Here is a 27,227-nt window from a genome sequence, read left to right on the forward strand (position 1 = left end):
GTTGTGGCCAATGACAAAATGGCCCCAAGGAAAGCAGCAGCAGCAGCAGCTTCAGAGATCTTGGCCCCTTCCTCAAGAGAAGAGAAATGCTGCCTGTGAACTCTAGAAAGGCACTGATCCACCATGCCCCGCAGCGAGGTAGCTTGGGGCCTGGAGTCAGGAAGACCAAATTCCAAACATGGCCTCAGACACTGGGACTCACTTGCTTCAGTTTCCTCATGTTTTCAGGGATTGTAATGGCACCTTCCTCCCAGGGCTGTTGTGAGAATCAAATGAAATAATGGTAAAGAGCTTAGCACAGTGTCAGGTATACAGTAAGCACTATATAAATGTTGGCCACTGATGAGAATCTCATGAGATCTCTATAAAGGAAGAAAAGGGCACCTGGGGCCAAGTTATCAGAGAGACTGAAACAGTCACACATGTCCTCCCATTACGACTTCAAATTTGAGCCCACCCTCCCCAAGGAGCTTGGCATGCACGTATTGGTTCCCCTGAGTTGAGGTGACAGTTCTTGCTCTACCTTTTCAGAAAATGATGATTTTACTGGCTGATCAATAACGAGGAACATATTAAAGAGAACTGGAGTACTAGAAGCCCCAACCCACTAGGGTTTCTCCTAGAACCCATGGGAAGCAGCAGTCAAATAGATTCGAAAAGCACTTATTAAGTGCCTACTGTGTGCAAGGCAAGGGAGGGAGGCACAGACACTGCCTGCCCTCAAGGAGCTTCCATTCTAATAAGGGAAGACTACTGGCAAACTGCATACAGACAAGACAGAACAAGACCACCGAGGGCTAATGAGCAGGAAGAAAGCATCAGTAGGAAGGGGGATCAGGAAAGGCTTTTTGCAGAAGGTAAGACCCTGAAGGAATTCAGAGAGACAGTGAGTGAAGATGCCAGATCACACTGAGAAGGGTGGTCTAGGACGACCTCAGGAAAAAGGGTTTGGAGCATCAGAGGGTTTTAGAGACGGTGGGGGGGGGGGGGGCCGCGCCTCTGGGGCATTCTGATGGGGAGTGGGGTGGAGGATAGGCTAACAGTCTAGGCAAGAGGGGATGAGGGCCGTGTCAAGAGGGGACGAACCAAGAGAAATGACAGGACCTGTGGTTGCTCAGAGGGGTGAGAGTGGAGGCTACAAGGCTGGGGGCACTTCCCCAGTAAAGAGGAAGTCAGGGAGACAGGAAAGTGTGAACTGTCAGTGGAAAAACAAGTTAAAAGCCAGAGAGGCCAGAAGGGAGGTGGAGGGCGAACGGGAGAGGGGTCATCAATCCACTGGAATAGAGATCTCAGAGGGAAACGCACCGAGGGTGGGGAGAAGCTGTGGGGGCATTGGGGATGAGGCGCCCTGGACAAAATCCTGGAGGAGCTGGAGGACCCAGGGAGAAGAAGGGAACAGGGGAGGGGGAGCAGAGAGATCAGGAAATTCACGGATAACGTCCGGCTAAAGCACAGGGAAGAAGCCAGCCTTCCTCCAGTCGTGCCCTCCTAGGACCCCGCCGGAGGGCTTTCCCGGAGGTGCTCGGGTGCCGCGGCTGCCTGATACTGCCACCCACTGCCCCTTCCTCAGCCTCCCAGGCGGTCCCAGGGAAGAGACTCCTTTACCTCCCCCCTCCCACCCTGGACGGGGAGGGGCCATCTTACCCTCCCCCCAGATTGCTGTGCTCCTCAAGGGAAGGGATGTCTCATTCCTTCCCATCTTTCCCCGCCAGACTGTCGGGTTTCCCAGGGGAGGGGGCTGTCTTATCCTTCCCACTGTCAGATTTCCCAGGGGACGGGGCCTCTACCGTAGGGCCGCCTCATCCTCGCTCTCCCCCCGCCCGGGGCTTCAGACAGAACCGGGGAGTTCCCCAACAACCGAATAAAGAAACAAGCGGAACCGGGAGGACCCAGGCCTGGGGTGTGGGGGGGAGATCCTCGAGGGCGTGTCTTCCCCCCACCCCCCAACTCACCCCTCCTCGTGACAGCCCCCCTCCTCGGTCACGGCCGCCTCCCTCTCCCGAGCACCATACTGGGCTCCCCCAGCCAGGCCGGCTCTCGGAGGTTGCCCGCAGCTCCCGGGCCGCGTTCGACTGTACATCTCTCCCGGACTATGGCCTCCAGAGAAAGACCCGAGGCACCCCTCGCCGCCCCCGCCCGAGGCCGCGGCGGCGTCGCGACGTCTTCCGAGACTGTTGCGTCACCAACGCCCTTACGTCACCGCCCTTATCTCCGCCCCTCCGAATGGCCGCCCCGCTCTCTACACCACTACCCTGACCGAGCCCCTGAGCTTAGTCACCGGCCCCCGCTCCGCGCCGCGGCGCCCCCCGCGCCGGTCAGCCGCCGACCCTCCCGTCCCACCAGAACACGGAGCGCGGTCGCCTCGTCGGACCTTACCAAGCCTGCTTGCCGGAGGGGGCGGGCGCCCAGCCGCCAGCAGCAACGAAAGGCGACGGAGGCGGCACCCGAACGCCATCCCCCTCTGGCGTCACTTACAGGTCTCGCGAGAATTTCCGCGCCGCGCCCCACGCCCCAGCTCCACCCCACCCCCGGGCCCCTGATTCCGTCCGTCCCGCCCCCTTCCCCTAGCCTCGCGAGATCTCCCTGCCGGTGTCCCCGCCCCCTGCACGGCACGATGGTCGCGCAAGAATGTGATCCGGTCCCGCCGGCCGCCATTTTCTTTCTTTCTTAGCAGCGCTTTGGGAGTGGGAGCTCCGGGACGCGCGGCAGCGGGCACCGCAGCTGGGCCATGGCAGACTACTCAACTGTTCCCCCTCCGGCCTCGGGCTCGGGCGGCGGCGGTGGTGGCGGCGGCGTCAATGACGCCTTTAAGGACGCGCTGCAGCGAGCGCGGCAGGTAGGGGCGGGGTGGGGGCGTGGGGAGCGGGCCCGCGCGGCCGGGCCCGGGCCTCAGGGGGCCGAGCGGAGCGGGCCCGAGGCGGAGCCCAGGGCCGGTCAGAGGCCCGGCCCGCCCGGGGCCCGAGGTCCTGCCCGCGCCCGCCCCGCACGTGCCCGGCGCCCGCCCCCAAACGGCCCAGGCCCGGGCGCGGGAGGCGGGCCCGTGGGGGGAGGGCGGGAGAGAGGCCTGGAAACTGGCCGCTGGTGGGGGGGTGCCCCTTGGAGGGGGCGGGGGCACATGCAGCGCTTTGGGGGCGCCAGTTTGTGCGGGGCACGTAAGGGGTCGCACCCCTCCCCCACTAGCGGGCACGGAGCCGGCTCCTGTGGAGGGAGGAACACGTGGGGGGAGGGGGGCGCGGGAAGGGGTCGCACCCTTCCCTGTGGCTGGCAGGGAAGTGGCGGGCTCCTGCGAAGGGGGACGCATGGCGGGGTACAAACGGTCGCCGGGCCCAGGGACCTTCCTGGGGGCCTGCCCATTGTTCTGGGGCCCCGTGCCCCGGCTGGGAGGAATTCCCTCCTTGGAAGCCCCCCGGGCAGGGGTGGGGCGCAGGGGGTTGGCCCCACTAGGGGAGCAATGGAGAAACTGAGTCAGCCCCGCAAGGCGGCTTGAGCTCTTTTTGCGAGGAAAGGTCAGAGCGGGTTAAAACACGGGACGCAGCAGCTAGCTGCCGCTGAATGCGCCGGGAACCGTGGCGCCGCCGTGTCCGGATGGGCTAGGGAAGCCGGCACCTAGACCTGCCGGGGTCTCCCTGTAGCTGGGGGCTGCCCTTCTGGTGCTTGTCCCTGTTCCTCAGCTCGGCCAGAGATTGCTTTGTGCCCCTTCCGGTATCTCAAGACTGCCCCCTGTTCTCTGCTCCATGTGCCACCCGGCATCGGTGCCGCTCACGCTCCAGCCCAGAGGAGCGGCTCCGTTTCTGTCTGGTTAGATGCTGACCTCTGTTAACGAAATGTGGGTAATATTATTCCCCCCCCCCCCCCCCGGGAAGCGGAGCTTGGCGCAGGCAGCCCCAGAAAGCAGCAGGCTCCCCGAGACATGCCGCTTCCCTTTGCCAGGATTCTCCCGCTATACGTTCCTCGGGTCCCTGCCCTCCTCCCTCTGTCCGACTTTTAGAGCCCACCTCAGCCTGGCCACAGGCTCCCCAGTCCCTGGGCTCAGACTGCCGGATTTACGTTGTGGAGAAATGCCTTCCTAGGGCAGCTCTGAAGGTTATTTAAACTTCACCCGATACTTGGGTCCAAACAGCCGTGTGTCCGTGCTCGTGCCAACATCGTCTTACCTCCCCACTCTGTCGTGAACTAATTCATGACAAGCCTGTGTGTAACACCAGTGCCTCCTCTGCTGCCCAAATCCTTGGAGCTTGTGGAGGTGCCTCTTCCTGGGCTTTATGGGATCTCGGTTCTAACAGACTCAAACTCTGCCACAGCCCATCAAACCCGAAAGCCTGACTGTGGTTCCTGCCCGAAAAGAGAGGAGAAGCTCATGTCTGAAATATTGGAGAGCAGATGGGGGGCCTCTTTTGGTTTTTGTCTGACTTTGTTGAGGGTGTTTTTTTTAATTCTCCCTTTGATTGGCCGTGATAACCCATGATACCATATTGAGCCTGGGAGGGGATCCTAATCTGCCTCCATGGAGGGCTGACTGCTCTTCTGAAGAGTCGAAACATGATCAGTAACTTGAGGGTCTTTAGGACACCTTGTCTTCGTTTTTTTCCCCATAGAAAGTAGCCCTGGTCTGGTTGACAGACTTCCCAAGCTGGGTTTGGGTGTGAAACCAGCTCTAACCTTGGATCAAATCACTCCTTGGTCCTTCCGTTCCTTGGCTTTAAAAATGACTATATTGAACTGCTGTTCTCTTGGTTGTTAATCCATCCAGTCATTCGTGCTGTGGAGAAGGTTCTACAAATGATGCTCAAAATCTCTCTAAAAGTAGTTTTTTTATTTCCAGTCCAGGGAGGTACATATACAGAAGTATACTAGGTATCTAGATAAAATGTTTCTACAGAGAGGGTGGCAGATGGTGATTTTTAACACCAGAAGGATCAGGAACATCAGTGCAAAAAAATTATTGCTTTTACTTTGAAATAAAAATTTTCATCTTGTCTATTTTGCACTATGTGAATTGATGCATCTTGGTCCTCAAAGTATTCTTAAATTCTGACCTTTGTAGTATTCAGGCTTCCTGGGCATCGATGGGCATTTGTGAAACCCTAAGCTAAAGGACATGGCCTTGGGTACTAAGATGGTAGGAGAAAAGAGATGATACCATAGGCCACATAGAAGCCTTAGAAAAGGTTTGAATAAGCAGGAGCTATTTCACCTGGCAGTTAGTACCTGATATGGGGCTTTTCTTAGGATTCAAATGCTGCCCTAAGATGCTCTTGTTGCAAAGCCTTAGCCTGGGACATATTGTGTTCCCTGGAGATTTCTCAGTTGAGGAATGCAAGGTGCAGGTTACCTTGAGCATCAGATTGGAGCCTAAATGGGTGTTTCTTGGACCTTTGGGAGTGAAACTCTTAGTACATTTCACTCTTTGTTTTCTCTGCACTGTTGCTGTTACATAGCACTGTAGAGTCAAATGTTGAATGTTGCAGATGAATAAATAGACTGGAGCCTGAAAAGGGTGAGGGACCCCACAATGAGGAAATGCATGCCATCCTGCCTCTGGACTTCAAATGCTTTTACCTTCTTAGGAATGGGCTGTAAAAACTTTAAATAGAAGTATTTTAAATGGGTTTTTTAAGATGCGTTATTCATCCTCTGTTAAAAGGGGGAGGAGTTACCCCCAAAGAGTCATACTCTCAAATAATTATTCGAAACCTACATAGACCAAAAAAAACTATTATTGGCCTTTGGCTGCTCAATTAACTTCACATTTATACTATCTCATTAACACTAGACTTTATTGTAAATTAATCTTTTAGGAAATTAGGGTTAGACCACCAATGTAGACTCCATACCACAAGCTCAAAGCAGACATGACTTGAACATGGAAAGTTAATTCCATTTTTTTTTTTAATTAAAAGAAAATAAAGCCAGGTACAATGACAGTGTATTGGAGATTCCTAATTAAACAAAGGATGCAGACAGACCCAAAAAGAGAAACATATAATTTCCATTGCATGGAGTTTTGTTTTTTTGGTTTTTTTTAACATTCAAAAAGGCAGTGGAATTAGGATAAGAAGAAATGTCAGGGGAAAATCTTTTCTGACAGGCTTTTGAAATTACATATCTCTAGGAAATTAGTACATACATAAAGCCATTGCCCAAAGTATAAATGATTAGAGATGAACAAGTCTACTCTCAAAATCATTAACGTAACCAAGTAAAAGACTGCTTCACAGTACTAATGATAAAAATGCCCACCAGAGCAATTTCCAACATCCAGCAAATTGGCAAATGGGACAAAAGATGGAAATAGTCTGTGTTTTAGGATGACCAGAAGATGGAGCTGTGAATTGGTCCAGCCATTTTCAAAAGAAATTTGGAATTTGCTGACCCAACAAAAAATTAGTAAACATTTATTAAGAACCTTTGTGCCAGGCAACAAGGTGGCACCATAGTGCTCGGAGTGCCAGGCCTGGAGTCAGGAAGACCTGAGTTCAGATCTAGCTTCAGACACTTACTGGCTATGTGATCCTGGGCAAGCCTTGGTTTCTTTATAAAATGAGCTGAAGAAGGAAAAGCAAACCACTCTTAATACCTTTGCTAAGAAAACCCCAAAAGGGACCCACAAAGAATCAGAAGCACCAGATAGATAAAAAGACAATTCCATCCCCTCAAGCTTACACCTTGATGGGAGAGACAACATACAAAGCAAGCTCAGTAGGAGGTCTGGAGGAAGGAGAACTTTCCAGGCTGGGGGAGTGGGCCCCAGCACCCTCAGATGTGGACACGGTGTGGGTGTCAAATGGCTTCCGAGCACCTCCCTGAAGCTCTCCTGTAACAAAGGATTTTTTTAAGCTAATTTAGGAAAAGTGTAGCTAGCCCACCAACAATGTAGGCGCTAATGAAGTGGAGTTTGTGTGTGCCTGCTGCTCTCCTTTCCTTAGGGGCCTTGCTTGGCGATTAGGATTCCACAGGGTTTGCTTTCATGAGATATTTTGCTTATCCATAGTTTGCCTTGACAGACATTTCCCTATGCTTCTCTGCATTCCTATGTGTTTCTTAATGGCTCATTAATATACCATGCCATTCTCCAGTAGGTAAGAAGCCTCACATCATGACTCCGTTTAAAGTTCTCTGCTAATACAAAAAGGGCTGCTGTCAATATTCTGGTAGTAGTGTTGCGTACAGTTAGTGCATTGCTTGGGTTTTCTTTGTTTTAAATTTTTTTTTTGTGATAAGGGCTGAGTCATTGTAACAAAGGGATATATTTTTAAACAATGAATATAAGATTTTTACGATCATTTTCCAGTGATTTAGGAAGCTTTAATAAAACCACAATCAATTGGTGTTTTATTTTTGTTGTTTTCCCCCAAGAGTAGAAGTGAGATAAGCCTGTTGTGAATTGGTTCTACATAATCAGATCTGGAAGGAAATTGAAATTTGTACTTGAGGACCTCCAGGAAGTAGACCACATCTAGCAAGAGCAGGGAATATTAGACGGTACTCACAAAATAATGAGGGAAACATCTAGACAAGTCATTTGGAAACAAGAAGTGGACAGACAGGATGAGAGTTAGGATGGACCCATGGCAGAGAGTTCATGCACTGACTGTTGGAGATGCGATCTTTTGGACTCCATCCCAAGGGAAAATTAAGCAGAACTCAGAGCAGCCCTCAGGTTCTCTAGGAGATCCAGTAAGCCCACCTTGGTTCTGTTCCACTTGACACCTGTGTGACCTTAGACAAGGAGCTCAGCCTCCCTGGGCCCAGTTCTCAAGTTGAGGTGGGTCACACTAGACTGGGCTGGTGGCCAATGACTGCACACAAAACAAAGGGAGAGACATGAGAAATGAGGTGGGCTGCAAAGCTATGCCCTGCTCAGTGTCTTCTCCAAACAGATCCCCAAGTCCTCAATGTAATTTTAACTTTTTGGTCAGAACAGAAGATACTCCGAGCTCTGGTTCTGACTCTTTGTGGCCACAAGTTCTCAGTCAGGAAAGTAGAGAATAGTGGGCGGGCCAGATATCTCCACTGCCTAGGTTGGGTCTCTCTGGAGACCCAAATCTGGAGGTTAGTATTGAGGAAGAGGAGCACCCATCAGGATGGCCATGTCCTGGAAGAGGGGGGCTTGGGGAGCTTGGGGAGCGTCATCTCTGAGATACCTCGGGTGTCACTGACAGCAAGCCCTTAGGGTGGGCCTGTCATTCTTTGAAGGCCTGGGCATATAGAAACACTCACTGATGGGTGTTGTATATCAGCCAGATGTGGGACTTCTATTCAGCAGCACTTAACTCAGCACCCACTAGATGCTGCTGGAGATGCAGGCCTGGACCCCAGGAGTTTATAGTTTGTGGCTGGGGGAGATTTGAAACCTGCTCTGGAGAGTGAACTGGGTTGGTTGTTGATGAATAGTAGAATTGCTCATCAGCTGTGAGGACCGAAACTTCTTTGGCCATCAGTGAAGCCTTTGCATAAAGTTAATATGTTAACATTGAAATACTGGTATTTAAAAAACCAAAAACCAAGCTCAGGTTAAGAACTTCATTAAATAGAACCAAGTGCATGAAGGGATGATGGGTGACAATAGGAAGGAACGAAGATGCTTTTAAGATCTCCAGGGTAGAGATGGGGGCTGCTGAGGGACACTGGTCAGTTCCCTGTAGCAAATCCAAGGAGCTGGAAACAATTCAGTAAAATTAGACAGGCCGGTAGTAGTGTGCTGATGATTTACAAAATGAGAGTTGCTCACCTGTCTCCTTTTTTTTTTTTTTTTTTTATAAAGTACTTTTCTCATACCCTCTGAAGTAGTTCATTTTACCTAACTTTTAGTCTGTTACTCCTGTTCGGCACCAGATAGAGCTTTATAAAAGCCTTATCAGCCATAAAAGGAGTGAGTCATGGGCTCCTTTGTGGTGGAGGAAGCAGAGGAGGTGACACTCTTCAGCCCCTTCCCCTCCACTGCACATTGGCCAAGTGACCAGACTGTCTGATATGGACCATGCCTGGAGATGTTTTTCCTCCTAATTCAGCTAAACCTGGTTCAAAGTCTGCTCTAAAGCCAAGTTCATCAGGAGGTCCTCTAGGATTAAGCTTCCTTTCTAACTTGAAGTCAAGAGCGCACCATCCTTTCACTCACCCAGGTTCAGAACTTGAAAGAGTTAACCTTGGTTCTAAACCTCCTCTTCCCCACCCCACTCACTGCCACCAGATGCCGAGTCCTCCTGATTCTCCCTCCGCCATGGCTTGAGGCCCTCATCCCCTCTTGACTAGACCAGTAATTTCCTAAATAAAATAATCTTCTCTGACTAGGGAGGGGGTACAAGAAGCTCATCAGGGGGCATAGAGAATATTTGGTAAATAATTGTCATATCCAAATTAATCTTGACATAGACATGATAAACTCTAGAATTATTTCCTTCACTATTGGATAGGGAAGAAGTCCCAAATGCCAAGGGTCATAGGGACCCCTGGCTGAGACTGTCACTGTGATCCTCTCAGTGTCAGCATGGGCTCATCAGGCTGGTCACCGTCAGCACCACCCCATTCCAGCCAGAGCTTAGGGGCACAGTCTCACCTCCTCTCTGCTGTTCCTCCATTTTCTGTCTTTAGAATCCCAGCCCCTTGCATGGGGCTTCATGTTTTGGCAGCCCTTCCCCATGGCTGCATCCCCTCGGGATTTCAGGAGCCGAATTGCGCCTCTTTCCTGAGCAGTGAATAAGAGCACGCGGTCTTTCCACAAGAAAGGGGAAGGGATGGGGATCGGCATTCTTTCAGCACTCTGCTGTGTCAGGTGCTGTGCTGAGTTCTTTACATGGGCTTCATGTGGTTCTCACAACAACTGGGGGGAGGGGTTGCTATAATCCCCATTTTACAGCCGGGGAAATCAAGGGCAAGTGACTTGCCCAGCGTCACAGAGGTGGTAGGTGTCTGAGGCGGGATTCGAATTGAGATCTCATTGACTCCAGGCCCATCTTTCTATCTATTGTGCTGCCTAGCTATCTCTACTAGAGGAATATAATATGTAAATAATATTTAAAAAATAATTACTTGTCTGATGGAGGATTGTACTTTCTGAAAATAACGACATGTTTTTCCTTTCTTCCCCCTCAAGATTGCAGCCAAAATTGGAGGTGATGCAGGCACGTCACTGAATTCAAATGACTATGGTTATGGGGGACAGAAAAGGCCTTTGGAGGATGGAGGTATGCTACTTTCCTTGTCAGGACTTTCTCTCTTTTTCCAAGCGCTTTCAAGTTTGCTTTTATCACAAACACTGACCCAAACATTACTTAATTTCAGAGAGGAAGGAGCTACAAGATGTGGCCAATTATGGGGGGGGGGTGGGGGGGATGGCAGTGAGTCCAACAACTGCCCGTGCTCTTGTGGAGGGGCATGTCTCGCATCATTGGCATCAAGGTGCTAATAGGATGTGCCCTTTGGGTGTGTTTTGGTGTTTGATGTTTGTGGGGTTTGTTTTTGGTTTAATTTGAAAGTAACCAGGGCCCTGTGGTTTGTAAAATACGCCTGTTTCTTTGCATTTCACTGGGGAGAAGTTCGAAAGCTCTGGAAAGTTGTGTTGTTTGCTAGGTTTGCTGTCCGAGCTTTGGCCCATTCTTTTTGCGTTTTTTTTTTTTTTAACTTTTCTTTCTTTGTGTTTTTTGGTTTGAAGAGGATGGTAATAGTCTGCAGAATGTATCACTAGCCTTTGACCAGGAGTGCTTGTTTCCATTCATGATAATATTTTTCCTATTAAGAGTGAGGTTTTGAATATACAGAAATGAGCTAATGATGCTTCAGATGATATATGTAATGTATTCTTTTTATCTTATGTGTAGATGGCTCTTGGACAAGTCTGAGCAGTACAACACACTGGGAGGGAATGCCCTCTCCTTTTAAAGGCAGGAATTTTTATTTATTACCTGTGTTTAGCGTGTAAACATGAAATAAACTGATGGCTCCTCGGAATGGACACAGATAGACATTTCTTGGATTATATGTCTCAGTTTTTGCTGCACATCATAACAGTGTTATATCAGATGAGCTTGAATCTGGGGTGGGAAGAAGCCTCTCAAGGTTTATTTCCTAATCTCGAATGTCTATTTTAAAATATTCATTGCATTCATTTGCATAAAGGACTGGATGAAGAGAGGGGGTTTGTGTGTTGGGGATGTTTGACGATCAAGCCTGAGGCTGCGTCGATATGTGATTTTCTTTTTTTTCTTGCCTACCTTGGTACACTGTCACATAGACTAGACTTTTGGTCTGTCTGTCTTTTTCCACATTTTGAGAGGATTTTTAATCTTTAGCTCATGGTATGGAAGCATCATTAGCCCTTAGCATCTAATTCTTTGCCTAGTGACAGAGCTAAATACTGTCTTTTATCATTCCAAAGTACTTAGCAAATGTTAAGGTCAGTGATTGAATGTCTATAAAGGTGTTGTCTTTTAAATGTTTGTGTCTCTTTAAAAACAGGAAGAAAATAAAAATCTGATTTTTCTAGGATGCAAACATTTTGGGGTTGGTGGCTTTTTGTGTTTATTTCCCTTTTTTCTTTTTTTTCTTTGTGTTTTTTATTTTTAAATTTTGGTTCAAATGTCAAACTAAATTGCACCCCTGAAATTTGAATAAAATGTGTGCACTGAGGTGTGTTCTTTTTTAAAAAAATGCTACAGTTGACATTCATGGGACAGCCACTAGTTTAAAGGTATCTTGGGCTTCTGGACCAAAATGTTTAAAAATTCTTCGTTTTCCAGATCAGCCAGACGCTAAGAAGGTCGCTCCTCAGAATGATGGTGAGTGTTCTGGTTTCAGCTGAGCAGGAAGATTTAGTTACTGTCTGTATGCAGCCCAGGTGATTTTGATGAGCTAGTCAGTGGGGACTCCTTATTGATTCTCACTGCTGTGATTTAGTGCTTTTCTATGTACTTTATTCTTGGTTTCTTTCAACACAACATCCACGATCAGTCAGTGATGACCAAGCTAAGTTTTGGTAGTTAGATGAATATGGGTGCCGGGTGTGTCATCAAGAATCATCCTGGGTTAAAAATCCTGCCTCTGACATTTCATTTCCTGTTGAGGAGCGTCTCAGTTCTTAAATCTAAAATGATCATGTTTGAAAAAGACACATTTATTCCTCTGCCCCGTCCCAGATCCCTTTAGGCATCTGAAAGGCCCAGAGAATTGAAAATAAACCACTTGAGACTATCACCTTTGTTCCCTAGTGATAGCTACTCCCTAACTTTGTACTTTTCCTTCTTCTGACTTTGAGCTGGCTTTTTGGAAAGGCTCATCTTAGCTTTTTAAGTGAAATGTAATGATCCTAGAAAGGCTCAGCAGGGGAGCTAATTGTGGACTGTGGGTTTGTATAAGAAAAGTTCTCACAGTTGCAAATATTCATTCTTTTCAGCCTTTGGAACCCAATTACCGCCAATGCACCAGCAACAAAGGTAGACATGTACAGTTCCTTCCTTTGCATGTTCTCAGTTTAAATGTTGGTGTGCACGTGGTAATGATAGAAGATTTGTGGGAGGTGGCAATGAGATACATTTGACCTGTAATGAATGTGAGGGTGATTTTAGGAGTATAATTGGACAGCCTAGAGGAAATTAATAGAAGGATAAATATTGACATGGTTTAGCATAAATGGACTGGTGTTCATTGGGATTTGTTTGTTTTTTTATTTTATTAAGACACAAATTTTAGTGGTCTTTTGTGTGTGCTTAAAGGAAGGGATCAGTTCTGTCCATAAATACATACTGAAAACTGTGGAAGTCACTGGAAGCAATGCAGTGCCCAGAGCTCTGGGCCCGGAGTCAGCTAGAATGCCACCTAATGTTTATTTTGTTAGAGAAGATCCTAACTTAGCATCTTTCCTTCCTTTCAATTAGGTCGGTAATGACAGAAGAATACAAGGTTCCAGATGGAATGGTTGGATTCAGTAAGTGATGTTGAAAAGTTGGGAGTAACAGAATAACACTTTGGTCCAATCTTATTTACCCGGAATCTTCAACCACTGATTTTCTGTTTTTACTAGTAATCGGCAGAGGAGGTGAGCAGATCTCACGCATACAACAGGAGTCTGGGTGCAAAATACAGATAGCTCCTGGTAAGAGCCCCTTCACTTCACTGGTTGTTGCCTGCTGGTAACTAGCTCCAGCCACTTGTCCCACTTTTAAGCATGATTGCGGTTTTTCTCTTGTTTCAGACAGTGGTGGCCTGCCCGAAAGGTCTTGTATGTTAACTGGGACCCCTGAATCTGTTCAGTGAGTATACTAAGGCCTGACTTGCTGGCTCATTTGTCACATCTTCCTATACCGTGGAGAGGATTTTTGCACTCCCTTTGTCCCCTACCCTCCTTTGCACAAATAAAGACTCCCCAAATCATGTCCAAATTTGAGCAGAGCTGGGGATCTTCATCAAAATAGATTTTGATAACCTGACTTTGCCAAATTAAAACACTGCTCTAGAACAGACTTGTTCAAGGAAAGAGGGAAGGGAACACGAATTTATAGAGCGCCTACTCTGTGCATGCAGGCTAAGTGCCTCAAAGATGCTGTTTCATTTGGTTCTCCCAATGACCCTGGGACATAGGTGCTCTTTTTATCGGCATTTAACATTGAGGAAACTGAGGCAGACTGGCCTAGGTTCACTAGCTCCAAGCCTATCATTCTATCCCCTGGGCCACCTAGCTGGTCACCAACAAGTTGTGCATTTATTAAGAACTGTCTGTGTCAGGCATGATGGAGAAAGGCCTTAGAGACTTTAACATTATGTCTCATTTTCCAGTAGAGTGATTATTTCTAGCTACTTCTCTCTGGACAGATTCTTGATTGTGTTACTGCCGTTCACCCCTCCCCAGGTCAGCCAAGCGATTACTTGACCAGATTGTTGAGAAGGGAAGGCCAGCCCCAGGCTTTCATCATGGGGATGGACCAGGCAATGCAGTTCAAGAAATCATGATCCCAGCCAGCAAGGCTGGCCTTGTTATTGGAAAAGGCGGAGAGACTATTAAGCAGCTTCAGGTACCAAGATTGTAAAAAAACACTTGACTGTTTTGAATCTTCGTCATTATTATTGGACACATTATATTGACTTTGTTTGAACCAGGAACGTGCTGGTGTTAAAATGGTGATGATTCAGGATGGGCCCCAAAACACGGGTGCTGACAAACCTCTGAGGATCACTGGTGACCCTTACAAAGTCCAGGTCAGTATCTCTATCTTTCTTGGGAGTAGGGGAGGAGTGACATTTGTGGTGGCCTGTCTGATGGGCCTCATTTTATCTGACTTTTTTTTTAGCAAGCCAAGGAAATGGTCTTGGAGTTAATCCGTGATCAGGGTGGTTTCAGGGAGGTGCGCAATGAATATGGGTCGAGAATAGGAGGAAATGAAGGCCTAGATGTGAGTATCTCTGCTGAGGTCATTTGGAAGGCGCTTAATGGATCTCTTCCCCGTGCCCCTCCCTGTCTCCCCCACCCCAACTCTTTACAGTGGTGACTGTCTGACCTAGGACCTGAGGGGCAGGGATGGCATTTTAACCCAGGTTGTCTGATTTGGAATCAACTGATCTTTTCAGGCCTTGCTCTTCAGAGGCCTCTAAAAAAAGACATCTGCCATATTGGAGTAGCCCAAAGTCCTGATGGATTTTATTTTCCTGATAATATGGGAATAAGTCCTTTCATTGTCACCATGAGTCAGACCACTTTGGGCTGCTCATCTTCCCCTTGTAGGTGTTTTGCTGTTTTCCTGTTGAAAAACCTGACTAATTTTTATTTCTTCTAAACTCCCATTGCCTTCCACCCAGGTCCCTATACCAAGGTTTGCTGTGGGGATTGTGATCGGCAGAAATGGCGAGATGATTAAAAAGATTCAGAATGATGCTGGTGTTCGGATCCAGTTTAAGCCAGGTGAGCATCTGCCCTTGAGTCTTAGGCCTTGCCTCCTGTTGTTGCATTTAAGGTGACCCAGGTATTTGCTCTTTGCAGATGATGGGACTACCCCTGATCGAATAGCACAGATCACAGGCCCTCCTGACCGATGTCAGCACGCAGCAGAGATTATCACTGACCTTCTTCGAAGCATTCAGGTAGGATTATTCAGAATACTGTGAGCATTTTGCCACCAAATTGGGTCTGGAGGTTTCCTTCCAGGTCGCGTCAGTGAGCACCCTGTGGGTGCTTTACACCCAAGATCCCTTGACTAGTAGCTCAGCATTGGGGGGAAGGGGCTGTCAGAGTGGTGCTTTGGTACTGGGTTGGGTTTGGGTGCTGACTTTGTTGTTTTTCCTTAGGCCGGTAACCCTGGTGGACCAGGACCTGGTGGTCGAGGCAGAGGACGAGGCCAAGGCAACTGGAGCATGGGGCCACCTGGCGGGCTGCAGGAATTTAACTTTATCGTTCCAACTGGGAAAACTGGATTAATCATAGGAAAAGGCAAGATGCTCTGCATTCTCCTAGTCAAAATCCGAATGGCAGCCCCCTGGGAGTGAGGCCCTTGAGCAGGGAGGGTCATCAGGGTGGGCTTTGTAGAGATGTAAAGAATTGGTAGGGAAGTGATTTTGCTTAGCCCTGAGGCAGGAAGAAATGGACTTTGCAAAGTTAAAGATTCGATCTCTTACAAGAAAACAAGACTCAAGCCAGATGTTTTCACGGCTTTCAGTCTTTTCTGTGTCTGAAAATACATTTCATTTTCTTCAAATTAGCTTGAAAATTGTCCGTTCTTTGGTGTTTCTGTGGTGCGTAAGATAAATCTCGGATGCCATATTTCTGTTGAGTTAAGTGCAAAGTGATGCCTGAATTTTTCAGATGGCATAAAGAATTGAGGAAGGCTTTTCCCATGGCTTTTGAACTGAGGAAGAAAACAAACCAACCGATTTGTTTTTCAGGTGGAGAAACTATCAAAAGCATAAGCCAACAGTCTGGTGCTAGAATAGAACTTCAGAGAAACCCTCCACCAAATGCGGACCCTAACATGAAGTTATTTACAATACGGGGAACTCCACAGCAGATTGATTACGCGAGGCAGCTCATAGAGGAGAAGATTGGTGTGAGTGTCCCTAGGGCTACTGTGGGTGAGTGGGTGGAGAGCTGGGGAGCCTGGGTGCCTGGAGCATGTGCGATGGTTCGGGGGCATCATGGCCCCTGGGAGTGTCCTGGAGTCAAGCAAGCATGTGGTCCTTGAGTGTTACCTGAATCGCCAGCACCCCTGCCCCGATGGAAATTTCAACCCCTTTCTTGTCCCCAGCCTTTCTCTCAAGGTAGCTTGTAGATTTCCATGGCCAGGACTTGTATTCTTTTGTCATTGCTTCCCGAAGCCCAGGGTCACTCGTCCCCACTAAAATCAATCTTAAAAGTAACAAGTTCCATTGGTCAGCTGGGCAGTAACCATCATTTTTGCCTGAGGTTCAAAATCTTCCAATCCCTAAAGATGAGGCATCTGGTAACTAGCCTCCCCATAGGGAGTTAACATAGAGAAAAGTCTCCCAACTTGGCCATCTGCCTGCAAGCCCACCCTCTGCCTGGGCTTGGCATCTGTATTTTGGTTAATATCTAAGGAATTTAGCTGGTTGCTCAGTAAGAGGAGAGGCAAGATGAGCCTACAGAGCTTAGCCATATTCATCTCTTTGGATCAATTTTTTAATCATTTCAGAGGGTCTAGGGAGTAGAGATGGTTCAGGCTGTGAGAGGAGACAGAAGGCCTGAGACAGGCTCCATGACCTTGAAGCATCTCTTCTCTGTCTGGGAAGCAAACACCGATCAAGAGCCCTTTTAAGGTGCATAGGATCTGATGCTAAATGGTGTCCAAGACGGGAAAGTAAAAAAATGAGCTGGAGAAGGCATAGCAGTATGTTAACAGAAGGCTAGGCTTGAGCCTTGATCTCAAAGGATGTGTTGGCTTTTGGGATAAGCCTTGGTGTGTTCTTAGGAGTTTTGGTTTTGGGTGGGTTTTTTATACATATAAAATTATCTTTTATAGAGAAAATAGTTTGGGTTAGCCAGTAATTGGAGATGTAAATGACAGGCTACAAGGAGTGTCTTCTCGTGGGTATATTTGGGAGTCACTGCGGAGTGTTTCATTTTGGATCTGTTAAACTTGAGATGGAATAGAAGGAGCTTGGGTGGGCAGTGAGAAGGTTCATTCTCCACTGGAGACTTAAGACACAAAAACATTAATTTACTTTGAAATAAATACTTTTATCATGCTATTTCTTTTGCCTTTTTGTTAGAAAAAAATGCACTGTGGCTTTTGATTTAAAGTACAAATTTTTTTTTTCTTGAGGATTAAAAAAATTGCCTCATATCAACTAACATAGTTTGGTCCTTCTGGTGTTAACAGCGGTGACGCCCCTATAGGGGTTAGAACACAATGTCAGGGCTTAGTCATTTCAAGGACCCACAGTTATGGTGATGGAGAGGGAAGAACACACTAGGAAAGGAGATTGAGAAACAGCTGTTAGTTAACAAGGAACCTCTGAAGTAGGCATTGAAAAAGCTGAGGGATGAGAGTGTCTGGTGTTGGAGCCATCGTGTGTTAAGAAGAAAGACCCACTTGGGCACTTGGCTCCAGGTAGTGAGAGTACAGGCTGGGAGGAATGTGGGAGACAGAATCCTTAGCAGTGAGAATGGGCCTTTTCTAACCCTTCTCTTTCCTCTCCTGGTACCCCTACTTGGCTGGATCCCCTTTGGCTCCTGCCCACCAACCAGCCTGTCCAAGACCGTCTACTCAGGGATCCCATCAGTCCATGTGGAGTCAGTTGTAGTCTTTAAGATGTCAGTCACATCTTCTGCAGGTGGGCTTTTCCAGCCAGTCATTCCCACCTCCGCAGCTCCCTTCCCTCAGAGGCTGCATTCCGTTTATGTTTTGTAAATGGGTGTTATCCACACACATCTTGGGGATGTGCATAGTTATTTGCCTAGTACTTTTTCCTTCCTTTGTCCCCAGCACTTGGCACAGTGCCTGGTACATAGTAGTCACTTAATAAATGCTTGTCTGATTGCTCCATTGGTGTTCAATTTATTTGGTCTTTGTTCTGCCCCTTTGGGGCCCAGACAGAACTTGTTATACTACTGTCTTAAAATCAATTCTTTGTTTACAGGGTCCAGTAAATCCCTTAGGTCCACCTGTTCCCCACGGGCCTCATGGTGTGCCAGGCCCCCATGGGCCTCCAGGGCCTCCGGGACCTGGAAATCCAATGGGGCCCTACAATCCTGCACCTTATAATCCAGGACCACCAGGCCCTGCTCCTCAGTAAGTGCTGGGCTTTTATTTTCTGGGGCTTTTAACCTCTCTCTCTAGGAGATGAATTTGGTGAGTTACCTTCACTATCCCTTTTTTTTTTTCTTCTCTAGTGGTCCTCCAGCTCCGTATGCTCCCCAAGGGTGGGGAAATGCCTATCCCCATTGGCAGCAGCAGAACCCACCTGATCCAGGTGAAAGATATCACAGTCTTTAAAGCCTTCGTGCTATTCCTGGGTAGACTCCCACCTAGAGTTCTTATTTGGGGGAGGGGGTACGGTGGAGGTGGGTGCAGTTTCATATCCAGGCACACCCATGAAATGATAGCTATGCTCATTGGCCAGGGGCCTTGACTCTGACATTGACTCTGCTCATCAGACAGGATTGGATCTGGGGATTCTGGTCCTACATGTGGCCTAGGAGGAGTCTTCTTCACAAGCCCTCCAAGCCTTGCACAGACCTTTTCCAACTTGAGAAGTGTCTATTGGACCATGGTTTTACTCTACCCCCAACCCTACCTTGATGATAAGTGAGGACTCCTGCCCCCTGTGATGTAGGCCTTGGGACAACAGCCCCGAGGTTGTCTTCCATTTGGGCCTGACCACCTTGCTATCCTTAGGGTATCACCAGCCCCCTGGATCCAGATTGGTCTGGCACTCTGGAGGGATTCACTGGACAGAGCTGTAGGGAGCCCTCCAGGAATTGGGGTTCACATTTCTATAGCCCTACCATTACTTAAAACATTTCAGAGGCCTTTGGATTCTCTTCTGTGCACATCTCCTTAATGGGGATGCAGATTGAACCAGAATGCCAAGAACCATTAGAACAAAGGCAGGTGGTCAATAAATGGGGTGATTATTGACCTGGAAAATGCCAGTTTGTGGGCTGGGTGCAGTCCATCTCTGCTCAGACAATCAGCATAACTTTCTTCTCTAGCAGCTCCCCCTTGGGTATGCACAGTCTTGTTGGTTCAGTCAGATAGCATCTTAGATCATTGTTAGTAAAACATTGGCATTTAGGAGCAGATTTCAGTGGAGGCAGTATTTTCAGTGGTTCATAAAACATTATCATTGGAAATGGGCTGCATTGGTTTCTTAGGTTCGGGTTCAGATACTTAAAGTTTGCTAGTCTTTATGGCTTTCTTAGTTGATTGTCTTATGTAATGTCTTTCAACTTTATGAGAGATTTTTGTTGTTTACTTCCTGCACTGAAAATGCTTAAAATTTTTTTTTAGACAATTTATTTCCTTCCCAAATAGTTACACATTTGTTTCCAGTTTTCAGAAATCTTTCTACTTGGAGTATGCCACATGGGGTTCAGCCCTCCTACTGGAAATGCCATCCAGTTGCCTACAAATCTCATGTGTTCAGAAGAGGGTTTTTTTAAGCTTTGGAATTATGACTGTACAGTGTTCGAAACAAGTCATCTAGTCAGTTTTTGAGGAAGATACCGTCTAGGAGCTTAGGATTTCCTGAGGGCGGCCCACTTAACAGCTGGAATTGGTAGGGAGTTTTTCTTCAGTGAGCCACAATCCCACACACAGCTCCCTTGTTTCACTTGATACTTCTTCCAATACTCAAAACTTAGGCTGCTCTTACCTCTTGATCTTCCCTCCACATTTAAACAGCCCCATTTCCATAGTGTGGCATGGGTTAAATGCCCTCCACCATTCAGTTTACTGTTCTGGATAAGCTGAAAAAAAATGCGTTTTCTTCCTAAAGTATGGTGGCCCCACCCCACCTCAGGCTTCCTGTGTGACTGAGCCGTAGTAGAGGACCATGGTATTCCCATTGGGCTTAACTCACCAGCTCAAACATGTGGAGTTTGTTGTTCATGAAATGCCATTTTTCCCCATAGGAGCTCCCTCTCCACCACTTCATTCTGTTGGAATTGATGTTTTGAGCCCCAAGGGCCGGACTCATTTATCGCTTGTGTATCATCTTTAATTTTGCCCGTCCTTCCGTCTCAGGATGAGATCTTTTGTTTCCTAGTTCTGTCATTCCCTGTATTAGCTCTTCCCTCCACAGGGTGGTCGGGGAGACCATCTTGCCTTTACTGAGTTGTCAGTAAAACATGGAGCAGAGTATTCAGTAGAGCCGTTGTCTCTGCACCGCATCAGGCTGGGCCACCCCAAGGACGTCATGGAAGGCCTGGGTCACTAGGCCAGTGACCGTCTCAGGGAAGAAAATGGGGTTGGTCTGGTCATTCTGGCTTATACCACCAAGAACCTATTGGGATAATGTGCTTGTCATGCCGATCCTTTTCTTCACAGGTAAATCTCAAACTTGTGTTTTGATTCTAGCAAAAACAGGTACAGACCCAAATTCTGCAGCTTGGGCTGCTTATTATGCTCATTATTATCAGCAGCAAGCACAGCCACCGCCTGCAGCTCCAACAGGTGCACCAACTACAACTCAGACTAATGGACAAGGTAAAAAATCACTGATTTTTCATTCTAAGCCAAAAGTTTTATGTTTTGAGTTCATTTCGTTTTCATTGGGAGTGGAGAGTCTGGAGCTCACTTTAAAAGGATATAGCTTTACTTAACTTGTTTTGCCTACCAAGCTCCTCTCCAAAATAATTGGTAAACGCGATATGTAGGCTGATTTCAATAACACAAGAGACCATTCTTGGTTTACTATTTTTCGGAGAAATCATTAAAAACTACGTAACACTAAAACTATCTTGAACTGTTTTCCAGTTTTTCATTTATATCAAGTGTCATTTGTATGGCGTTACATACATAGAAAATCAGTATGCATCTTGAACCCGTGGCTTATTCTAAAAATTGTTTTTGTTCTAAATTAAATCATTTGTCAGCTTGTCATTTTCTCTTAATTTTTAGAGTGTAGGAAAAAAAATTCCAGTTATTTCAGTTATCTGGTTGTTTGGTTTTCAGACAAACAGGAATTTCTGTACTGATGTCCTCTTTAGCCAAGACCTGCTGGCCTTCTCTGTGACTCTAAGAGCTGTAGCAGTCCGGAGGGGAACCTGTGATGGCCTAGGACTTCGTCACTCCTGCCTCTTACCATGGCCCACTGGCTGCCAACTCCCATTTATATTGACGAGTCTAGCGGAAAAGACATTTTCATTGGGCAGCTCTAGTTAGTAATAGTTGCATGGTATTAAGTGAATCATTTTCATTTACAGTATATTATCTTTGAGACAAAGTCACATTTCTCATAATTTATAAGTCGAGTTTAAAATGGACTTGCAAAGTTAAATTTTGGAAACTGATTTTGAGATGTGCTTTATTTTCAAATAAGGAGATCAGCAAAATCCAGCTCCAACTGGCCAGGTTGATTATACCAAGGCTTGGGAAGAGTACTACAAGAAAATGGGTATGTGAAGCTTTTATTTGTTGAACATAGACTTAAGAAAGTGCTCTAACCCCCTTCACTTACAGATGGGAGGATCGAGTAGCCTTGCTCAGGTCACACAGCTAGTCTTCCTTAATCGTAGTCCATATTTTGTTTGTGTAGCCCGATGACCACCTCTAGCTAACTTTGAACTTACTTGCCTGGAATTGTGAATGAGAAGCTAATTGGCTAGGTTGTGTTTGGAAAGCACTACATCTGGGTTTGGTCTTGCTTTTTTAAGTCCAAAGCTTTATGTTGGACATAAAGAAAAGACTGGATCTTAAGTCTCTGTGTCTGCGGTACATTAGTAGTGGACACTGTCCACCCAGTGGTTTCTTGTGGCATTTGAACAGTGGAACAGTATTAAGTATCTGAGTCAGTTTTCCTGAGTAAATATCTTTTTGGAATATGAATAAGTGCTGGCCCCTAAATATACAAAAATGTCCCCGCTCTGTCACAAGCTGGTTTCCTTGGGTAATATCTGCATACATTAGAAAACAAGGAGTTAGGTAGAATTAATTGATTTAAACTAACTTTAGAGATTAATTATTTAAAAAGAACGTGGAGTTACTGTCCAGAACCTAGCATTTTGCCACTGGGATAATGAGTTTTATTTTGAAGATAAATCCTCCACTGTGTTAGAGGGCCCTAGATTCCTCACCCCCAAGGTACATAGAGCTACATTGTAAGCCTTAGGCCCAAAAAATCATTTTTTTTTTACTTTCTATGGGAGATAATAGAAATCTCATCCCCTCTAATCCTGCAAGAATAGAACATCTCTGAAGAATATTCTTGGATTTTTCTTACGAAGATGAGAGGATAGTCTGAAGAGCTTCCCACCCTTCAAAAGTGTTTTCATACAATTCATTTCAGTACTGTCAATCTTTTCTGCTGTTGCTAAAAATGAGCTTGTGATGAGAACAATGCTGCATGGAGAACTGTCCATGCAATAGCTGCTAGCCTACAGAAAGATGTTTGAGCATACCTTTATACAGCGCTTTCAAACTCGTGGCACACATTTGTGTGTGCCCCCACCACACCGGGTGCTCGGCCTGGGACTGAGTCTGAACCCAAGGAAGTATTGGAGGCAGGGTTTGAACATGAGTCTTCGTGACTCTCACACCTGCTTGCTACCTTTCTCAAACGAATGCTGCAGACTCTTCACTACCTCATGAAAAGAGGGCTCCAGATCACTTGTAGTAAGAGAAATGCCCTGAGGCGTCACCTCTCCCTCAGGAAAGGAGGAAACATTGATTGAGCACCTACTTCATGCTGGGCACTGTGCCAAGCCCTTTACAATTGTTATCTTATTGGATCCTAACCCTGTGAGGTAGGTGTTCTTAGTATCCCTACTGGAAAATGAGGCAGGCAGAAGTGAACCCAGCTAGTCAGTGTGGAATGCAGCTGAATTTTGAACCCAGGTCCTCCATGACAAAAGATGGGGGACTCAGGAAAACCATTTTGGAAAGCAATTTGACATGTTGTTGATAAAGGGACTCTGACATCAGCCTGTGATTCCCCCACGGGGTGTATCCTCTAAGGAGGTCATTCATCAACCAGAAGAAGGTCCCCTGTGTAACAACACCTGAGTGGATGCCCTGCCCATCAATTGGAGAAGAACTGAGTGGCAGCACCTAAGAAGTGGGCGTGACTGGGGCATCGTAGCTTTAAGGCTGATGGTCCCATCCCATATGCTTTAGGGACTTGGCCAAGATGAGAAGAGCCCTTGGAGCCCTTGAGTTGTGGCTGCTCCTGGAGCATGTTCACATCCATAGAAGAGGTAACAGATGATACCTGTCCTACTTCACTCACCTGTCAGTGACTGTATACCAGCAGACCCAGGACTCAGGCCCAACATTTCTATTTGGGGGAAGGGGATTTTAGCTCAAGACAGGTGAGGTGTTGACTACCCTTCTAACTGAAGGAAGTGGAGGATTGATGCATTTGAAGTCTGAAGTGGTTTGGGAACGATTTGCTCCAGCTGCCCAGGCCAGGAGCACAAGATGGGTTTCAGCGTGCTTGTGATACGTCATTGTTGGTGCTCTAATTATGATCCTTGTTTTGTGGGATATTGGTTTGGCAGTCAAGCAATAGGTTGAATCAGGGTGCTTTTCAGAATTATTTTGGGATTCTTTTGAGTTTTCATATGAAAGGTTGGATCCATTTTTTGCCTTTGCCTTGGATGTTGCCTAGTTTTCCTTCCTGATTTGTGCTTTAATTAGCTATCTCTGCATATATTGTATTTCCACATTTTCCTATGCGTTGGGCCCCTTTGGGGGGAAACTTTTGGAGAAGAGGGACAGGGATTCTTAATTTTTCTACCCCAGCTCCTGGCATAGCATTATGAGTCCCCATGAACAGTCAGATGATATTCTAGGAGGGACAAACTCAGAAGGTCTCTTGGGTCAAATTTTTCTTGATTTTTATTTAAAAAGCTGGCCACAGTCCGAATTGGGACATGTCTAACATGCTAATCCACTGAACTGATGTTAGGGGCTTTGGTTATTGCTGGTGGTTTTTAATCCTCTTCCTAGCTTAGGTTTCCCAAGTTCCTATCAAATTGTGAAAAATTGAATCTGGGTCACCCAGGTTTAAATTTCTGACCTTAGAATAAAGAGTGGAGCCCTTAGTCACTGAGGCTATGATAGAAAATAATGAGCACAGTATGCGCACTTGTGCATGCAGTACTTCAAAGTTGTAAAAATAAAAACTGGTGAAATTTAAAAGTAAATGATGAGCCATCAAAGCAGCTTCGTAAAGCCAAATTTCTCCTTTGCTTTTTTTGTCTTCAGTGACCAGTGTGTCACTCAGGACAGATGGATCTTGGCCCCGTACACTCAGGCCTGGAGGTCAGGCTTACTGAGGAATTGAAGGACTTTGGGGCCAGGACCCAGGATTTCCACAAGAGATGGGGACATGGGGCCTGAGGGGCTTCTCTACTTGCGTTTTCTCTGACCCTGTCCTCACAGATGGCACCTAGATGTTTGTGTTTATTTTCACTATAACATCCAACGTTAGGGGTTCCTTCTTGAGTAGCAGTTTTTAGTACTTCTGAAGAATTCAAACTGAGCAGGGGAGAGGCATGCAGGAGCAGGATGAGATGAGGCCTAGTGTGCTAAGCTCTGTCAAGCCATTGTTAATCTTGACTTGTATCCCCTTGATCTTTGCCATTGGAGCATAATTGATAGTTTCTCTTTCAGTAGCTACTTTGATCGGCTATGATACTTGGAAAATGTTGATTTAGAAGTCACTGTTTCAAACTAGTTGGTATATCGGGGTCCTGAGCTTTTGTTAAACACTATGTGATGTGCTAATGGGGCCCCTTATTTCCTTCTCCATGTGAGGAGTATGGCTTAGAGGTTATTGCAGTGCCATCCAAGCAGTCTTAGACTGTTGGGGGGGTTATGGTCCCAGCCTCCCCACCTGCCTCCATTGGCCAGAAGGACAAAAATGCATAGGTGTTTCTATCATTTGCATAGGAAGAAGCTACTGTTCTACATCTTCACAGTTTTTTAAATAATGGATTTTGCAGAGAGAGAGTGTGTGGTATTGTCTGTGACTGTATTCAACAAGCTATTCCTCTGGCCCTGAGTAACCCTAAAAGCAGGGCCATTCTCTCCCTGTGTGCTTTTGTCTTTATAACCTGTACTAACAGTGGATATCATTCTGTATTAAAATGTAGGGGGTTTTTTTTAGGTCAACAAGGGCAGACACAGGATTATTCAAAGGCTTGGGAGGAATATTACAAGAAGCAAGGTATTGTTTTTATTAGAAATGAGATTCTTTTGCGCTCTTCGCTTGGGTTACAGTAACGACGTTCTCCTTTTGCTTGGTCTTAGGTCAAGCTGTTCCTGCTCCCACTGGGGCCCCCCCAGGTGGCCAGCCTGATTACAGCGCGGCCTGGGCCGAATACTACCGACAGCAGGCGGCATACTATGCTCAGACCAGCCCCCAAGGGATGCCGCAGCACCCACCAGCCCCACAGGTAGAGTTGTCTCTTTGGTCTGTTTCTACTTCTCTGCATGTCTGCTGCTTGGGTCACTTGGAGTGGATATGCCTCTTTATTTTTTCCTGGCAAAATAGACCTTTAAATGTAGTAATGTGGTGTGTCTTAGAAATTCTCTCTGGCATCTGAGTGCTGAATCTCTCCACAATGCCTTTTGATTTAAAAAAAAATTTTCTCCCCCCAGGGTTTTGAAAATCATGCAAGAAGCCACCACCATTTATATTAACCAATTTTTCTTTCTTAAAGGAGTCACTCCTGAGTTAACTTGATTTAAAGGATTTTCTTTAACTTTTTGTGTATCTCTTATGTATCTCTTCTGCACAGGGCCAATAATAAGAAGTGGACAATACAGTATTTGCTTCATTGTGTGGGGGAAAAAAACCTTTGTTAAATGTATGGATGCAGACGCCTTGATGAAGATCTTAATTTTGTTTTGGTTTAAAAAAAAAATAGTGTTTTTTGAAAATGTACAAAATATCTATCACTACTGATAGGAGGTAATATTTCTGTGTAGAAATGAACATTGGTTTGTTTTTAGTATCTTAGTGTAGATGTACACATTCCAGCAAATGTATTTGCAACTATTATGTGGTCAATGCTTTGTGATATAAATGTACTTTTTCAATGTATACTTTCACTTTTAAAATGCCTGTTTTGTGCTTTACAATAAATAATATGAAACCTCCTGTGTCGGTAAGTTGGATATGTGGGTATTTCAAGGATTCTGAATTGCTTAGCAGTGATGGATTAAGATCCAGGTACACAAAGAGAAGCTTTCCCCATGAAATCTGAGTAGAGCTTTGAAACTGAAGTCACTGGCATGTTCTTTTTTCCCCCTTTGCAGTTTAGTGGTAGTTGGAGGATCTTTCCCACTTGGTCTAGATGACTGTTGATCACAAGTCATCTGGAGAGCTGGTTTTCCTTCTGTTGGACTATAAGAATTGCATGTGTAGGATGACCTTACAGCATTTCCTTTAACTCATGACCGCTGTTTCAGGCCTGGGCCGCTGCTATAAAACAACAGTTAACCTTTCTGTTCTGAATCGGATAATTACCTGGTTACCAAGACTGTTTAAGCATAAATGATTTTAAGCATTTTTCAGAGAGCAGATATGACCTAGCATTTTTCTTTGTAAAGCCTGTCTTCTGAGGACGCCTCTTAGGTAGCGTAACCGCTTCTGTCATTGAAAACCTGAGGTTAGAGCCATTTTTTGAAGTATGGATAAGCTTTGTTTTGTAAATGCACAAGTCCAATCATTGAACCAACTAATTTTTTGATGTACTTGAATCCTTTTCTTACTCCTTAACATTTGTGCTGCAATTCTGATATTTGGTTGAAATCCATTGTTTTGCTCTTTGCATATTTGTTGGCTCTTTGCATATTAATCTATTAGACAACATGCAAATACAGTCTGTCTTGCCATTGTCTGTTGAAGCGCAGGTTTGAACCATCCAGTATAGGACTAGCTCTGTAGGGGTGAGGAGGCCTGGGCTGTCTGTCTGTCATCCTTGATTGTGTTCCTTCAAGGAGCATGGCACTGTAAGTACATCAGAATGACCAATGGCTGTCAAATGTTCCACATAATGCATATGCCGTACCTTGTGTGACTATTATGTTGGAATACAGTGCTGAGAGCTTGGGGGATCC

The 27,227-nt window shown here is 46.2% G+C and overlaps 2 protein-coding genes across 4 annotated transcripts in view; one reads left to right on the forward strand and one right to left on the reverse strand.

Moving 5' to 3' along the window:
- DNAJB4 (DnaJ heat shock protein family (Hsp40) member B4) overlaps positions 1–2,730 on the reverse strand; it is a 46,936-nt gene extending 44,206 nt beyond the window's left edge. The window contains 5 exon segments of the mRNA XM_036753888.1: positions 2,377–2,399; positions 2,402–2,462; positions 2,464–2,529; positions 2,531–2,700; positions 2,703–2,730. Coding sequence (XP_036609783.1) covers positions 2,377–2,399; positions 2,402–2,462; positions 2,464–2,529; positions 2,531–2,700; positions 2,703–2,730 — 348 coding nt within the window.
- On the forward strand, positions 2,183–26,271 carry FUBP1 (far upstream element binding protein 1). 3 transcript variants are annotated; one of them, XM_036753885.1, is made up of 22 exons: positions 2,235–2,477; positions 2,672–2,836; positions 10,094–10,184; positions 11,736–11,774; positions 12,389–12,428; positions 12,870–12,919; positions 13,016–13,087; positions 13,187–13,244; positions 13,841–14,003; positions 14,089–14,187; positions 14,280–14,381; positions 14,785–14,887; positions 14,966–15,066; positions 15,271–15,412; positions 15,865–16,025; positions 18,076–18,227; positions 18,329–18,408; positions 20,517–20,645; positions 21,481–21,555; positions 25,270–25,329; positions 25,413–25,558; positions 25,904–26,271. In XM_036753885.1, the coding sequence occupies exons 2-22, from the start codon at positions 2,729–2,731 to the stop codon at positions 25,910–25,912; spliced, it is 1,980 nt and encodes a 659-aa protein (XP_036609780.1). In that variant the 5' UTR covers positions 2,235–2,477; positions 2,672–2,728; the 3' UTR covers positions 25,913–26,271. The 3 variants fall into 3 exon arrangements, with proteins under 3 accessions (XP_036609782.1, XP_036609780.1, XP_036609781.1); XM_036753887.1 differs by lacking the exon at positions 25,270–25,329 and having other exon boundaries at positions 2,183–2,477; XM_036753886.1 differs by lacking the exon at positions 2,235–2,477 and having other exon boundaries at positions 2,649–2,836.
- Positions 26,272–27,227: the final 956 nt, after the last annotated feature.

Source organism: Trichosurus vulpecula, chromosome 4 (assembly GCF_011100635.1).
Source record: "Trichosurus vulpecula isolate mTriVul1 chromosome 4, mTriVul1.pri, whole genome shotgun sequence".
In the NCBI taxonomy this organism is placed as follows: domain Eukaryota; kingdom Metazoa; phylum Chordata; class Mammalia; order Diprotodontia; family Phalangeridae; genus Trichosurus; species Trichosurus vulpecula.